Raw genomic sequence first — 18,707 nt, forward strand, 5'->3', positions numbered from 1 at the left:
AATTAAGGGATCTGAGATTCCATGCTCCGATCCATAGAACGCCAGGGATTAGCAACCACAATGTAATCATGACCATGATGGTTAAGGAAGTTGATATATCTGTCATGAAAGCAAGTAGAGTTTTTATGCTGGAAAGAGCAAGTAAACAGTTGTTAGCATCCTACTTAGACAATGAAAGAACATCACTTAGTTTCAATATGATGGATGTAGAGGAATTATGGGCAAAGTTTAAAGTGACCGTTAATTGCACTCTAAAGAAAATCAATGCACAAAACTTCCACCATCACATGTTAGATCTTGCCACAGGCTAGAAAATGTACAATCACTAAGACGGTTGAAAAAATAAATAAGTTGTTAGGTCCTAGATAGAGTCTCAATTTGGTTTTACAGAAAGTACTTTTTACTTAGCTCACGTTTGCAATAAATACCTCATCCAGCAAAGTCTTAAATGACTGGAAAAAGGTACAGAGGACTCACATAAGAAGGGTAAAAGAATACACCCACAAAATTACATAACAATATCATTAACATTGGTTTGCTGCAGAATTCAACTTTGAATCTAATAATAATAACAATAATAATAATAATCTGTGTCTTCTTTGACAGAGAAAAATTTCTATTCACAAATTTAATTTTGAAAGCATTGTTTGTGCATTTTTCTCGAATGATATCCCGTGAACTATATACGAATGGCAACACGTATAGAGACCATATTCACAAATTTACAGAAAGTGTTTGTCAGTGTCACACTAAAGACTGTCAATGAAGGTCTCAGCATACAGAGTATGTTCTCAGTCGAAAAGTTGTTAAGTAATAGAGCACAGTACGTTGTCCTGGACAGCAAGTGTTCCTCAGAGAGAGAGAGGTATTGTCAGGAGGGCCTCAGGGAAGTGTGATAGGACCATTCTCTCTTTATATTAAATGCCCGACAGCTAGAGTGAGCAGCAATTTGCAACTCTATGCCAATGACATTGTAGAGTATGAGAAACTGCTGTCATAAGGGGACTCTAGGAGAAAACAGGATAGCTTGAATAGAATTTCTACTTGGTGCAATGAGTGGCAGCTTGCTCTCAATGTCGAAAAATGTAAGTTGGTGCATTTGGGTAAGAAAAACATTCCTGTACTGTTTGAATACAGTGTTAGTGGTCTGCTGCTGCTTGCAGGGCTCTTATGGAAGCGTACTGACAATTGCTTCTCACTGCTCCATTTGCAAATAGAACAGGAAAGGGAATGACTAACAGTGGTACAAGTACCCTCTGCCACACACACCCTATGATGGCTTGTGGAGTAAGCAAAAAAATTAAGATGTATGTCACAGAAGAAGAATGGAATTCTACTATTTCCTGTCTCTAATCAAGCAAAATCATTGAAATATTCAATGTCCCACATTGTAAATAATAAGGCTGAGTGGAATTTGAGTAGGACACTTTACTGCAATTGGGTTATTATGATGAAAGGCATTAATTTAAAAAATAATTTAAGTGTGCATAAATACAGGGTTATTACAAATGATTGAAGCGATTTCACAGCTCTACAATAACTTTATTATTTGAGATATTTTCACAATGCTTTGCACGCACATACAAAAACTCAAAAAGTTTTTTTAGGCATTCACAAACGTTCGATATGTGCCCCTTTAGTGATTCGGCAGACATCAAGCCGATAATCAAGTTCCTCCCACACTCGGCGCAGCATGTCCCCATCAATGAGTTCGAAAGCATCGTTGATGCGAGCTCGCAGTTCTGGCACGTTTCTTGGTAGAGGAGGTTTAAACACTGAATCTTTCACACAACCCCACAGAAAGAAATCGCATGGGGTTAAGTCGGGAGAGCGTGGAGGCCATGACATGAATTGCTGATCACGATCTCCACCACGACCGATCCATCGGTTTTCCAATCTCCTGTTTAAGAAATGCCGAACATCATGATGGAAGTGCGGTGGAGCACCATCCTGTTGAAAGATGAAGTCGGCGCTCTAGGTCTCCAGTTGTGGCATGAGCCAATTTTCCAGCATGTCCAGATACACGTCTCCTGTAACTTTTTTTTTTTTTGCAGAAGAAAAAGGGGCTGTAAACTTTAAACCATGAAATTGCACAAAACACGTTAACTTTTGGTGAATTGCGAATTTGCTGCACGAATGCGTGAGTATTCTCTACTGCCCAGATTCGCACATTGTGTCTGTTCACTTCACCATTAAGAAAAAATGTTGCTTCATCACTGAAAACAAGTTTCGCACTGAACGCATCCTCTTCCATGAGCTGTTGCAACCACGCCGAAAATTCAAAGTGTTTGACTTTGTCATCGGGTGTCAGGGCTTGTAGCAATTGTAAACGGTAAGGCTTCTGCTTTAGCCTTTTCCGTAAGATTTTCCAAACCGTCGGCTGTGGTACGTTTAGCTCCCTGCTTTCTTTATTCGTCGACTTCCGCGGGCTACACGTGAAACTTGCCCGCACGCGTTCAACCGTTTCTTCACTCACTGCAGGCCGACCCGTTGATTTCCCCTTACAGAGGCATCCAGAAGCTTTAAACTGCGCATCCCATCGCCGAATGGAGTTAGCAGTTGGTGGATCTTTGTTGAACTTCGTCCTGAAGTGTCGTTGCACTGTTATGACTGACTGATGTGAGTGCATTTCAAGCACGACATACGCTTTCTCGGCTCCTGTCGCCATTTTGTCTCACTGCGCTCTCGAGCGCTCTGGCGGCAGAAACCTGAAGTGCGACTTCAGTCGAACGAAACTTTGTGAGTTTTTCTACGTATCTGTAGTGTGTCGTGACCATATGTCAATGAATGGAGCTGCAGTGAATTTATGAAATCGCTTCAATCATTTGTAATAGCCCTGTATATATAAATAAAGTGGAGAAAATTTTGTGGCCCCATACTTATACTCCATGTCTCTTCTCCTGTAGTTTTTCATAGTATTCAACAGTTATACCTCTTGCAAGATGAAGATAAATAAGAAATCACTTATAGAACCTAGACAATACTGACCTAAAGCATTCCAGGAAATGAATTCAACTTGATGTGTTTTGGCTCAGATTCACCCACTTCCACCACTGCTGTGATTGCTGTTTGACTTACGGCATGAAATAATTGGCTCATGTGTCATCCGCAGTGACAAAACTATGTATAAAATGTATTGCAGTCTTTTTAAAAGTAATCAGTTAGAATCAAAGCTGCAGACTAGAAATTGTTGACAGTGTGGAGGCTATGTGGTTTTTCATGTTGGCACAGGCAGAATTAAATATTTTGGAAAGGATGACATTTCAACTGAGCCAAAGGACACGGTGAGTGACTGTTTTGAAAATAGCTTACTATCCAGCACAATCACAGTTACAATGAAATGACCAATTTTGGCAATCGCCAGATTACAAAATACAAGCCACGGTTCAATCATAACATTTAGAAATGATGTTTTCAAACAAAAAATGTGGTTTATACATGGTATGATTGAACCACAGCCTGTATTTTATGATCTGAGAATGGACAATGCCTTCTCACTAGAAATACAAATATAAATGTGCCAGGTAGTGAGTTATTTTCAGAATTAGAGCATTTAAGAGCTGTAATTGGCAGCACCAAGATTAGGAATATGGTAGGTGACTGGACTGCACACAAACCTGCCAAATTCGGCAAGAGGTTTAAAGAAAAATTTGGAAATTTGTGGTAAGGACTATGGGGCAAAACTGCCGATGTCATCAGTCCCTAGGCTTACACACTACTTAATCTAACCTAAAATAACTTACACTAAGGACAACACACACACACCCATGCCAAAGGGAGGACTCAAACCTCCAACAGGGGGTAGCCGCACCAACCATGACAAAGCGCCTCAGACCAGGCGGCTACCCCATGCAGCAGGTTCAAAGAGAAACAACTGCAAGTCTGCTAGCTTTAGCCAAGACATTCCCACAACTTTGCTGCTCTGAACACTGGTAAAAAGCATGTAGTCAACTCATAGAATTCAGGAAACACTGGCAAATAAAGGGAAAAAAGGCAAGTTAAGGATAGTTGTAATCAGTAATTTATACGCAATTCCCATCACTATCATTTCACTATATTAGTACTAATTGTAATTTGCTGTTAGTGTACTTTACAAAAGTACTGTGCTGTGGATGTTTGTGTCTATTAACATACAATCTGAATCGTCAACATCTCTGAAGGCTCTCCTTCATGATGGAATTCAAGGAACATGATGTGTGAGTGAATGAATGCCTACAATTGTTGACTGTCCAAATCATATTATGCATAGGATAGTTCCCACTAGAAGGCAATGGCAGATGACTAGCCTATCCTTGTCAAACTAGATCTGGAAGGATGTGTCCATAATATTGAATTACATGCAATATTATGTGAAGGAAAGTTGCTACCCACCATATAGCAGAGATGCTGAGTCGCAGATAGGTACAACAAAAAGACTCTCACAATTAAAGCTTTCGCCCATGGGCCTTCGGCCTTCGTCAACAAAAGCCACACATACTTGCGTGTGTGACCCCCCCCCCCACACACACACACACACACACACACACACACACACACACACACACACAGAGAGAGAGAGAGAGAGAGAGAGAGAGAGAGAGAGACAAATGCAACTCATACACACAACTGCAGTCTCAGGCAACTGAAACCACACTACCCTTGTTATTGTTATGTTCTATCCCGGATTTTTCCATTGTTTGAATTAGTTGCCCATTTCTCAACTGTTGAAAATGAAAGAAGGGGCAGGCTGCTTATTTTGGATGATGATGGTGACTAAGCAAACAAAATAAAACATTTTGTGACAGCACAGTACAAGAATTTACCCATCTGAAAGAAACACTAATTATCTGATAAATAAAAAAATGATTACTTTAGAAAAATGGAAAATCCAGGGTGGAATAATGATAATATTATATTATGAAAAGGATAGACTGCTATTCAACATATGCCCAACACAACATTCTTCACTTTAATGACTGCTTCACAGTCTATGCCCTCTGGATCCATCCTACCAATACCAGATTTTTTGAATTGCAGGTGGGAACTCTCCCTCCAATATATCCTACATTCCCGTAACCCTCCTGGCCTCAACCTTAATAGTCATTGTCCTTCACCCACCTACCTTTCTCCACACCAGCACTACACAGCCCTCTATTCCACCAACACACCCATTGTCTTTTTATTTCTCTCCTTTTCTACTGCCCCCCCCCCCCCCCCACTTGCCCTCTGTCTAGCCTCCTGACTGCACTCAACTGCCCTACCCTCTCTCCTCTCTCCATCTTGACCCTGTATGCTCCCACAAACTGCACTTTAATGTCCCCCACCTTTACCCGCTATCCCTCTCCCTCCCCACCCCAGCCAGCCTCCTCCTTACCCCACCACCCAGACTGCTTATCCCATCAAGCACAGCTAATCGCAGTCTGGCCTTGGCAGCCACAGACAGAGGTCATGTGTGTGAGTGGGGGGGGGGGGGGGGGGTGTGAACACCTGCATATGTGTTCTTCTTCTTCTTCTTCTTCGGTTATCAACCCACAGGTTGGTTGGCAGCAGCACGCCATTCCGTTCTTTTGTCAACTTTCTTCTTCATATCTGCATAGGTCTGGCACCCGATGTCATTTATTACTTGTTGAATGTAGCTTAATCTAGGTCGTCCTCGGCGAGTTCTTCCTTCAATGATTCCTTCTAATATTCTCTTAATGAAATTGTTATGCCGTAAAATGTGACCTATGAAGGTTATTCTTCTTTTCTGTATATTTCGCCAAAGAGATCTGTTTTCTTTCACTCTTCTGAGGACATCTTCGTTTGTAGCCTTGTCTCGCCAGCTGATTTTTTCCATTCTCCGGTAGCACCACATTTCGAATGCCTCTAATCTTCTCTTTTCTTCTTTTCCACTAGTCCAAGTTTCACATCCGTAAAGGGCTGTACTCCACACATAGGTTTTCATGACTCTCTTTCTTACGTCTAAACTAACATTTCTACTCGTCAGTAAGTTTCTTTTTCCATTGAATGCTATTTTGGCAAGTTGTATTCTGTTTTTAATGTCACTTTTGCTCCTTCCATCTGCTGTTATTTTGCTACCTAAGTAGTTAAATTCTGTAACCTGCCCTAGTTTCTCTCCCTTTATTGTTATTCGTATGGGTTCATTGTAGTTCAGGGCGCCACTCACCATCACTTTAGTCTTTTTCTTATTTATTTTCATTCCATACTGTTCTTTTAAGGTGTTTTCCATTTCATTGAGTGCGGCTTCTAAATCTTCTTTCCTTTCTGTAATTATGGCGATATCATCTGCATATCGCAACATATCTATTTTCATTCCGTTAAGTTTTATTCCTACTTCAATATTCTCTCTTATTTTATCTATTGCTTCTTGGATATATGCGTTGAAAATTACTGGAGATAGTGGGCATCCCTGTCTCACTCCTTTCCTTATTCTTGCTGTTTCTTCTTTGTTTTCCTTCTTAACTAAGGCTGTTTCATTTTGGTATATTTTAAAGATTATCCTTCTATCATTATATTTCAGACCAGCCTTCTTCAGAATTCTAAACATTTCTGGCCATACAACATTGTCAAATGCCTTTTCGAGGTCTACGAAGGCTATAAATACTTGTTTGTTTTTGGAAATTTGTTTCTCAATTATTAGTCTTAAAGATAAGATTGCTTCCCTCGTCCCTACACCGCTTCTAAAACCGAATTGGTCTTCACTTAGAGTGCTATTCAATTGGTTTTCAACTCTTTTCAAAATTATTCTTATTAGAATTTTTGATGCGTGTGAAAGAAGACTGAGTGTTCGATGGTTTTCACAGTCCATAGTAGATGCTTTCTTAGGTATGGGGAATATGATGCATTTCTGATAGTCTTCAGGAACTTCACCTGTTTTGTATATTTTCTGTATGAGTTGCAGTAATGTAGCTTTCATTTTGTCTCCTGATTTCTTAATTAGTTCAGAAGGTATATCATCAACACCTGCCGCTTTCTTATCTGGTAGTTCTTTTAGTGCTTTTTCAAATTCATCTTTCAGAATTGTGTCCCCTAGTTCTTCTTTCTCTACTTCTTCGCTTAATTCTATCATATTATCTGTTAGAGGGTCTCCTTGATATAGCTCTTCAATGTATTCTTGCCATCTCTTCAGCGTGTCATATCCAAATAGTACCTTGCCCTCTTTGTTCTTTATAGTTCCTGAAGATTTTACTTTCCGTTTAGCAAAGTTTTGTTTTATTGTTCTGTAGGCCAAGTCAGTTTTTCCTTTAACCATGTTTTCCTCCACCTCTTTACAAATGCTGTTGAGGTAATTTTCTTTTGCTTTCCTAGATTCTCTGTTTATTTGGTTTCTAAGCTTTCTATATTTGTTTTCGCTTTGCTCGTCAGAGGCATTTTTGTATAGTCTTCTTTCTTCCATTAGACAAATTATTTCAGGTGTTATCCACTCTTTCCTGTTTACAGGTTTGGCTTTCCCAATAAATTCTTCTGCTGCTTTATGTATGCCTTCTTTGATTTGTTTCCACTCCTCGTTAGTACTCCCGGGAATAATGTTTGATGCCATCTCATCAGTTTTCCGTGCATAAGGGATCACTAGTTCTTCAGACTTTAGGTTATCTCTGTTCCATACTTTGTTCGTTTTTCTCTCTAATCGCTTGAGTTTGAGTAAGCATTTCATCATTACAAGGTTGTGATCACTATTAATATCCGCAGACGGGTAGCTTCTGCAATCCTTGATTTGGTTTTTAAAACGCGATTTTACTAATATATAGTCGATTTGGTGTCTTCTAGTATCTCCTGGGGCTTTCCACGTGTACCTTCTTCTTTTATGGTGGTTGAAAAGGGAGTTCGCTATGACCAACTTGTTTTTGGCACAAAATTCAATTAGCCGGCTTCCTCTTTCGTTCCTATCTCCTAGACCATATTTCCCTACAATTCCGTCAACTTTCTCTTCTCCAACACTAGCATTCCAATCTCCCATTATAATTAAGTTCTCTTCACCTTTAACATAATTTATAACTTTGTTGATGTCTTCATACACTGTTTCTATTACATCGTCTTCTTCTGCCGATGTCGGCATATAGACTTGTACTATTACCGTGTTCTTTGGTTTGGTTCCAATTTTGACTAGTATTATCCTAGAGTTAAATTGCACATATCCTGTGACTAGATTCCCGAGTTTTCCTTTTAGAATTATTCCAACTCCACCGATTCCAGTTGTTCCTTGGTTAGTACCTGTATGAATGATACGATAATTTCCTGATCTGAAGTCTCCTGGTTCAGGCCATCACATCTCAGATATTCCTATTATGTCTGTTCCCATTCTGTCCATCTCTAGTTTGAGGTTCTCTAATTTCCCGCATTGGAGGAGTGTTCTTACATTCCATGTTGCTATTTTTAGTGTATTCTTCAACTTTGCCTGACCTTCCATTGTCCCCACCCGGAGATCCGATTGGGGGACTATTACTCCGGATTTATGTTTAACAGAAGATTCTGGCATGGTGCGCTACTGATTCTTGGGATATCTTGAGTGATCTTTAATGGAGTGGTTTCCCGTTGCCTTCTCCATCCTATGCCGTTGACTGTGAAGTTCTTCCGCCTTTAGGAGCAATTTCTCACTCCAAGGACAAGAGAGTGCCCTGCCTCTATCCGCTCATCCGCTCTCTTTGAGACCGTTGGCACTTGATAGGGGGGGTTTCCTTATCAAAATTCAAAAGAAGGCCTTTTTGGCCTAAAGCTTACTTGTTTGACAGTCTTTTTGTTGTACCTATCTCCAACTCAATATCCCCACTATATGGCGAGTAGCTATCTATCCTTTTCATAATATTGTGATTATGTTAAAAAGCTTTACACAAATAAAACTATTCCACAAACCAAGTTAACACTTGACCTACGTCCTACTGCTGTATGAGTGATTCTAATAGGATACAAATTTCATCGACATCATCATCATCATCATCATCATCATCTCTGTAATAAGCTGATAAACTCTGATTTCTCTCATAGTAGTTATTTGTTCACAAATGTTTGATATGAATACCACAATTCTTGTTTAGCACTATGTCTGTACTCTACAAGTCACATTACTATGTGTAAAGGAGGGTGCTTTGAAATCAGCTATAGTTTTCCTTTTCTTTTTGTTCCAGTCACAAATGGCATGAGCGACTGTCTGTAAGCCTCTGGACAAGCTCAAATCTACTATTTCCATTGTTGTCATTTAATGAGTTGTATGTGGAAGGAAATAATACACTGCCTGACTTCTTTAAACAAATGCTCTCAGAATTTTAATAGTAGACTTCATGATGCACAGCACCCCTCTTAATGAAACTACACAGTCTCATGACGATCTCCATGAAGTTTTCACTATAACAAAATTAATCTCTGTTGACACATACTCCTTTTATTTGGATTTTCTCTCTCCTCACTAAATGCAAACAGCAGAACAAGCTTTTTGTAAACATCCAATGAATGTACGTATCAAAAACTGCAGAAGATGCACATCTATCACACCTGCAAAAATCTTACATATAATGTCAAAATCAGGTCCCTAAAACTGAAACTTCAGGTTCACAAATTGTTAAAAAAATAAAGAAGGGTCAATCCAAATGAAGTGGTCCAATAAAAATTAAGTTGGTTGCTTGACCATTTTTAAATATTTTAATTTTTTGTATATGTGGTTACCCTATAATAGAGAAGTTCAAAAAAGTTTTTAAAAAAATTTTACCTTTCACCTTTACTGAATATTGGCCATTTTAGTTTGTAAACGTGCGACTCTTTCAGTTTACAGACGTTAGCAAAAAAATATGAATATCTCTGCACTGGGTTAAGTTGTAACATTGCAGCTGACATGATTGCTATTAGAAAAGTGCCCCCTACAACATTGTCTATTACACAAAATACCTTAAATTCAAAAATAACCAGTCAAAATGACCTCCAAAGTTTGGTATCCATATTTTCAAAAATCCACTTTTTAGGTCCAAAAATAACAAACAAGGACTGATTTATGAGAGTATATTTTTTTCCTATAGTTAGATATCATACACTACAAGCCTCATACAGAACTTACAAATGTTTCCTTAATTTTTTATGAATTTTTGAAATTTGAAAATATTCATTTTTTGTAAAGTCTGGGGTTAGCTATCTCAGGTGGGACTGAATATAAAAATATGTTTTTTTTGCACAATTTGTACACCTATATGATAGCAATGTACTGTAAAAATTTCAACATTGATATCTTGACTGTGAACAAAGATATGAATTTTTGAAAATGAGGAGATAATTCACATTACTCTACAACTGATCTGGGCTGTTGCCTATTCATGTGTGATATTGGCGGGATATAATCAGTTATTATTGAAGTAAGGTACCGAATTATATACAAAGAGTGGAAACATTGTTGAAATTAACATTTATATTATTTTGACATACTTAAAATAAATATTTTCAATTAACATCCTTCGAGATGCGACTGTTCCTAGACCTGGTGGTGAATGTTAAGACAGCTTCTGTGATATAGAATACGACCTCCCAGTTGCTGTGGCAAGTTCAAGCACTGAAAGTTTCCTTAAAACATTTTTCATTGGTATCCAAACTTTGTCTCCAGTAGATTTCTTGAATGATGTTCTTGGGCCAGCAGGGTGGTAAAAACGCACAAAAACATCATTGTTTTCCAAACTTATTCTTTCAACCTCTGCAAGCCACCACTGTCCGTCATACATACATGCCACTACGTCATTCAATGTTAAAGACAGAGATGTAATTTTACTGACACAATTATCCTCATAAATTTCGGTTTCTGATGTTACACAGCATCGAACTAAGTTTTCTGCAATGACAAGGAATTTATGGAAATGCCTTGTCGCTTTTATTGCTATACAGTTTTCAAATCTGGTTTGAAGTGTTAATTTCATATGCAGAACCACTTCTTCTTTCTTGATAGTAAAATAGGTAATGCCTTTAATATTATACTTGAAAAAGCAAACATGTCCTTTACTTTGAGAATTTGGTCTGTGGTTGGTCTTTGTAGGCTGGCTTTACTTACTGTACTTCACATTTTGTTGTACCTCCTACTCCATCACATGCATTTTTACCATGGCAAGATGCAAAAAAGTGCCATTCAGCCTCCAACCCAAAGTCTACTTTGTGGTTATACAGATTTGAAAAATTCTTTTTGTTCTTATACTGACTACCACTTCCATCTGAAAAATATATACACTTCTCAACTTGGGGAAAATTTTCTTTTATGTGATTTATTACATACTTGTGAAACACACATACAGCCAAAGTGTTGTGCTCCAAGTAGTCGCTTAGAATGCAAACTGAAGAACTGCAAAATTCATCTATTTCATTTTTAAAGTAGAGAATAAATGGATGCACTGTTACCTGGTCATTGACCCAGTGCTACCCTTGTATTGCATCCTGAATCACAAATGCAAAATCAGCTAGCTCTATGCATTCAGTTTCATGAAGTTGTGCTTTTTTGTCCTTTTAAAAACTTACTTTGGATTTTAGAAACATAGTGGTGACTTCTGAGTTTTTGTAAGTTGTCAATTAAAGATTCCAACTACTCTTCCGGAGATTTAACCACCATTATCATTTCTGCCCTCTCAGTTGTGACCCACTGTTTGAAGGTAATACTGTCTGGCATTTCCTCCTCATATTTGTGAAACAATTCAATAACAGTTTCCTTATCAGGGCATTTATTACACAAACTCAACATGCAGTCATAACTGTTAGTGTCACAGGCCATTAAATCTAGTAACTCTTTGAAGTTAAGATCACTGAGTTTTGCACCCCCAATCATCAGTTTGACATTTTTATGATATAAACAAACACATACGGAGTGTGTCCCTGAGGATTCAGCCAAAATACACCATTTAGGGCGGAGGTCACAAAATTTTGATCTTCCAATTTTGCATTCAGGATGAGAATTTTTGAAAGCTACATAAAGTTCATTTAAATTTGACAGTACTAGTCATTTCTGCTTTGTTACTTTAACTCCATTTATAACAACTCTTGCTATCTTTGCAACCTGGGCACATTCTACTGTTTTCATCATCTTCAAAAAACTGCTGGATCTTTTTAATTGTTTCTTCACTTATACCTACTCCTTTCTTCTTTCCTAAAGCTGTAAGAATGCCTTGCTCTTTCACTAATTTTCAGGTTAGTTTAACCAAACGATGAGAAACGCTGAATTCATGAACTATTTTTCCCTTGACCATGAGTCAGGGAGCAAACTTAAAATTTAACTTTTTCCTCTTTAGATGTCACTGAACATTTAATTTTTAATTTATCTATTGAGCTCAAATATTCAGCGTCAGACGATGCTGGTGGTAGGTTTCCTTCTTCTTTAGAAATAATTTTGGTATCTGTATTATTAAATCATGATTAGTCTTTTCTAATTTTTTCTGAAATTTGTTGTCCTTATTTTCAATAGCTGCTTTTCTTTTTCTGCTACTTAATTTTATTATTTTCGAAGCAGGAGATACATCTAACTCAGAACAAGCAGAATCCAATATGCTAACCGCTTCCTCATTGGGAGTATAAATGTCATTACCAAGGTTACATGATTCTGGTTCTGGATTCACAACAAATATTTTTGAGCAACAACTTGGGCACAGGGAATTTTCAGGAATCACATTACGTTTCACTTGGGAAGCTATTTCACTCTCACATAACACGGACAAATGTTCAAGTTTTATTTCCCTCAAACCTTTAGTAATAGGCTTTTTAAGAACTTTAAGTGGATTACAGCACTTTCTTCCAAAAATGTGGTGGTGCTTCAGAATGTATTTCCTTCCAAAAAATTGGTGGTACCTCAGAATATATTTCTTCTCATAATACTCACACACTGATGTTATAGAAGAACTTACTCGAAATTTAAACAAAGTTTGTCTAACTTCATCAAAGTCATTGACATTTTTCAAGTTTTTTGAAACTGAACCATAAACTATTTTGTGACACACTTCACTTGCTATCTGTCCAACACAGCAATGTTCATCCATGTTTCTGAATTCCAGTTAGTCTCTCAAAATTAATTACAAATTACACACAGAACAAAGCACATAATACATTCTACGTTCTCGAAGTATGTACATCCACAGACTGACTACAATAATGCCACACCCAGCAATAATGTACTTCTTTACTGACCTAAACGTAAATGGGTATTTTTATTACCATAGAACAAAAGTGAAAGCTCCTATTGTTCAATATTGCATCATTTTATTACAATGAAACAATAAACCATTTAAATAGGCAACAGCCATAAGATCAGTTGTAGAGTAATGTGAATTATTTCTTCATTTTCAAAAATTCATTTCTTTGGTCACAGTCAGATATCAATTTTTACAGTACGTTGCTATGATATAGGTGTACAAACTAGGCAAAAATAATATTTTTATATTCAGTCCCACCTGAGATAAATAACCCCAAACTTAACAAAAAATGAAAATGTTCAAATTTCAAAAATTCATAAAAAATTAAGGAAACATTTGTAAGTAGTCTTGCTCTATATGAGGCAAGTAGTGTATGATATCTAACTATAGGAAAAAATAGACACTCTAAATCACTCCTTGTTTGTTATTTTTGGGCCTAAAAAGCGGATTTTTGAAAATTTGGATACCAAATTTTGGAGGTCATTTTGAGTGACTATTTTTGAATTTAGGGTATTTTGTGTAATAGACAATGTTGTAGAGGACACTTTTCTAAAAACAATCATGTTAATTTCAATGTTGTAACTTAACCCAGTGCAGAGACATTCACGTCTCCAGACTGAACAACCGTTGCTCGCCTACAAATGAAAAAGGGCCGCCATCCAGTAAAGGTGCAAGATAAATTATTTAAAAAAAACTGTTTTGAACATCTCAAATATCGGGCAATCACATATAAAAAATTAAAATATTTTTAAAATGGTCAAGCAACTGTCACTGGACCACTCCATAAAGATTGGCCCAGAAAGAAAAATAACACTTAGTCAATAATTTGGTATATACTAATATGAATTGGTGTCTACTGCCAAAGTAAGACATGATCAATCTGTGATTTAGGGACTGCACAGAAATACGTCACGGTCACTCCATTCTCTAAGAGTGGCACCTTTCCCCAGTGTAGCACTTTGTGAAGAATGGGTCGCCATTCCCCAAGAAGCCTTCCAGCATCTGAATGAATGTATGCCTGTGAGAGTGGAAGCTTTCATCAAGGCTAAGGGTGAGCCAACACCACATATAATTCCAGCAATAGTGATGGAGGGTGCCACAAACTTGTGAGTCATTTTCAGCCAGGTGTACGGATACTTTCGATCACATAGTGTAGCTTCTTAGCACAACGGATTTGCATAATCATTTCAAAGGGGCACATTAAACGTAATTTGTCTTCGCAGAAATCCAGTAGCCACCAGCAACTCACCCTTAGAAAGCTAAAGGTTTTACGTCATGTTCCCAAAGGGAAGAGACCCAATATTCTCGAAGAGACTGTAATTGTTAAATATTCATAAAGTCTTCCACAATCCTATTTTACCATTTTTAAAGACTTAATTACTTTTTAATTTACCTTGTTATTTAAGACCAAGGTCTCTGTTTTTCACCATATGTGTTGTATTGTACTTTATTTATATTCTTTTATTTCATTTTAGCTTTATATTTACTGTCAATTTTTTCTTTTATTGGTGCTTTTCTGAATTTTAGTTTTATTGTACTGCACTTGTGCCTATGAGCCTTTCTGTTTATGACTCCACACACAGTTTTTATCTTATACATCCTGAACTATGTATACTTGCATTTTTATTGTAATGTGGTTTGCATTTGTTTGTTAATTTCTTCATTATTATTTTATGATTTTTTGCTGTTACTGCACTGCACCCCCACCCTCTCCCCACTTCCAGCGATGCCTAGTGCCTGTCATTACTACTTGCCCAATACTTTGCTGATGCTCTTAACATGCATATGGATGCTCTGTGCAGATGGGACTCCAGCAACGTTTTAGTCTGGGGGCATATTTTCAGCTTGTGCACGTCCTTTTCTGTGCTGCTATGACTGTTCTCACAAACACTCATGAGGTAACTCTGTTCTCTCATTTTCTCCTTCTGCTTTCTACTGTTACCTGTGCCCAGTGTTTACCTCCTGTCTGTTTTTCAAGATAGTCTATTTGGTATTGAACCTATAATTGACACATGCCTCTTGGCATTAGCTATAATCATTATTATTATTTTTACATACATGATCATAGATCAAATTTGGTGAGGTAGTGTGTAACTGGCATGCTCAGTTGAGCAATTCTTCTGCAATCCAAACTGTGGTTTACTGGGAATATTATTGTTGCTCATGTGGCAAAAATACATGAGCATCGCAAAGTTTTGGTTAATGATGTCAGTAGTGAAACCGGTTGGTAGTTATTGATGATCTCTCCTATCACCTTTTTTTATAGACTGCTTTAACATTAGCATGTTTCAACATCTCTGGAAAAATGCCCTAAGATAGTAATGCATTACGTATTTCAGAAAAAAAAAAAAAAAAAAAAAACTGTTTATGTGGGGGCAAGTCTTTAGTACTCCATTGGAAAACCCATCAAATCTAGATGAGCTTTTATTTTTGAGAGAATATATAATTTTCTTATTTCAGAATGAGAAGTGGGTGAGATGGCCATATGTATGAGATGTTTGTTCAATATACTCTTTTCATTTTTCTTCTTGAACTGTCCGTCCCTATATTTCCTACTACATTTAAGAAATGATTATTAAACAAGTCTGCTACCTGTGACTGATCATTTACAGTCCTCCCATTTACATTAACAGTGGTGTTATCCTTGCAGCAGTCTTCAGATCAATGCTGTGTTTAATGTCAATCAGAAATCTTTTGAGTGAAATTTCAAATGGAGAAGTTGTGAGGCTATTTTCTTTTCCGACAACTGCCACAGCAGAGAACTTAATTTATTCCAGTATGCATAATGCGTCAGATACCGAAGAGGGAAAACAAGCCTTGCCAATGTTATTTGCAGATATGATGGAAGTATGGCCATGGTTAGTCTTATTTCTAATCTCTGAGCTCATCCTCAGATAATTTTGAAAAATTTTATTCCATTTGTCCATATTACACATAAAAATTACCACAAAGAAGAAGATACTTTTGTACACAATCCCATTTTTTCCTATTGCAGCTAATGAAAAAAAATGAAGGAAGATTAAGGTGTTACATGCCATTGACAAAAAGGCCATTAGACACAAAGCACTAGTTCAGATTTAGGAAAGATGGTGAAAGAAATCTACCATGCTCTCTCAAATAAATCATCCCGGCATTCACCTTCGCTCTAGAACACTACAGAGGGGAAAGTATTACATTGTTCCAAAATCATCGTCAATTTTACTACTCGATACATTATTCAAATAAAGTCCTAATTTAGAGTTCATGTACTAGCTAATTACAATTGTAAGGCCTGTAGTGGTGTTTCACACACAAAATATTTAAAAAATGTTCTGTTTTATACTTTATACTGACAATACCAGATTGGTGAGAACTGCGAATTGGTACTAATTGTATTCGTAAATCTTACATGGGTTTCAATCCAACAATGAAATATCCAGGATGGAATGTAACAATACCAGAGAAGGAAAGTTGATACTCGCCATATAGCAGAGATGCTCAGTCGCGATAGGCACAATAAAAAGATTCATACACTCATAGCCTTCGGCCATTAGGCCTTTGTCAGCAGTAGGCAACATACACCACGCACACACACACACACACACACTCACGCAAACACAACTTGCACACACTTCTGCAGTCTCAGAGAGCTGAAACTACACTGCTGACGAAGGCCTTAATGGCCGAAAGCTATGAGTGTGTGAATCTTTTTATTGTGCCATTCGGGACTCAGTATCTCCGCTATATGGTGAGTAGAAACTTTCCTTCTCTGGTATTGTTACATGGGTTTAGTAAAAGAGGCTTAGTACACTTAGAGAAATCACTGAAATCCTTGCACAATGTGCACTCGAGTGTTACAAAGTACATCATGTTCAATTTAGAGACCCACCGAGTTATACCAGTATGATTTCTACCAAGACTTGATTTTAAAACAATTGTATTTAAGAATAGCTGATCATTTATATATAAAGATTTTACTGCTTTTTAACAAAATCTATATAACAGTATAAGACAGTATAGGCCCTGTCAAATAAATCTTTTTACAAGGCTTAAAAACTGTCTGCACAACGCATAGGACATGATTTTGGCATAAAAATAATAGGTTGCAAGTATTTTGCACTGATCACTTCTGCTACAGTAGGTTTGGCCGTTTATAAAACACCAGTAAATAGGATAAAATTATGACCTATTTGTCACCTTATTATGCAAACTAATCTGACAAACACATACGTTTTAATGGAATTAAAATTACAAGTGAAACAGGTACTCACAATACAGAGAGAATTCATTTAGCAACTAACATTATATTTAGAGGAAATCAATACACTGAATTTCATAGCTCGCTCTGTGAATCAGTGGAAGAAAAACTATCTGGCTTTAATATGCTATAGGCCTGAAACTGTAATGTTATACAGTAGTGTGTGAAGATATTAAAAATGTTAATATGCAAAGGCTACAATGAAGAAGCGAAAAAACATCATTTATTACGCATGTCAGACAATCCATCAAAAGTTATTACAAGCAAAATGGTTATCAACATTCATTCACAAACGTGTTTCGTAAATCCCATCATGGAGAACCTCCAGAGACTAGGAAGCTTTATTTGTACATAGTAGTACTCAAATAAGAACTTTAGCACTTGTCATGAGAGCAGTAAGCGGTCTAATTGAAATGCATTATCGTGGAGCTTTCTGTTTGTATTGCTTATATTGTTGCCTAGTCGCGTGAATTCTTACAAGTAAGACAACATCTTAGCACAACAGTGTAATTCGTAATTTGAACGTATTATTTTCTGCAAGTTGTGGCTGGTGTGAAATACAGTCACTTTTATAATTCTTACGAGAGAGAAATAAAAGTTTGATACCTTTTTTCACTGTTTGCCATTCTTCAGTAGCTACAAAAACATCGTCTTCTTCGTCATCTTTCACTACACCACTCTTCCTTCGCACGGTTGCAAATTGTCCGACGACGGCTTCAACGAAAAACAGCACAGCAAACACGACACATAACCTCATAATGGAATACTGATTACGAACAAGTTACAAACAAAAATTTTCACATTGGTTCAACAGAAAATCCTGAGGCGTGTTTATTCGTCACTCGTGTTGGTTGTATTTATTCAGGAAAGACAGCGTAAACATCGAATCAGATTTTTCCACGTGTATCAAGGGGAAAATGATGTACGATTGTGATTACTTACGAAACCACACGCAACTAAAATTTAATTCACAACTAAAAATTGTTTCTCGGCACGGAATAATCTGTGAACTAAGACAAGAAAATTCGCATGCTTATATTCCTCTTAGGGGAAAATGTGACTTTTCGCACTGTCCTGGCAATTTTATCTATGTCAAATATACGATTTCGAATTTGAAAAATCTATGGACTACAAATACTACATTGGAAACTCTTGTTCTCATAATACATACCGTAAACGAGGAGAGAAACTGAAAGGTGAAATAATAGAAGGGCACGTCTCAAGTTATCTACATGAACATTTTTAATAATTAAAGTTAAAAGGGAAAATATTATACATGGGGCATAAAACTCATAACACAAGTACGCAGCAACACGTGTAACACGATGTGTTGCGCCTGCAATAATGTTTTGTTCTCA

The 18,707-nt window shown here is 37.2% G+C and overlaps 1 protein-coding gene across 1 annotated transcript in view; it reads right to left on the bottom strand.

The window, feature by feature from the left end:
* The window catches only part of LOC126253289 (nucleotide exchange factor SIL1), a 129,728-nt gene extending 111,250 nt beyond the window's left edge, over positions 1 to 18,478 (bottom strand). The window contains exon 1 of the mRNA XM_049954515.1: positions 17,956 to 18,478. Within this exon, the coding sequence (XP_049810472.1) occupies positions 17,956 to 18,106 (151 nt within the window). The 5' untranslated portion in view covers positions 18,107 to 18,478. The remainder of the gene's footprint in view (positions 1 to 17,955) is intronic.
* Positions 18,479 to 18,707: the final 229 nt, after the last annotated feature.

The sequence above is a fragment of the Schistocerca nitens genome, chromosome 4, assembly GCF_023898315.1.
Source record: "Schistocerca nitens isolate TAMUIC-IGC-003100 chromosome 4, iqSchNite1.1, whole genome shotgun sequence".
Lineage (NCBI taxonomy): Eukaryota > Metazoa > Arthropoda > Insecta > Orthoptera > Acrididae > Schistocerca > Schistocerca nitens.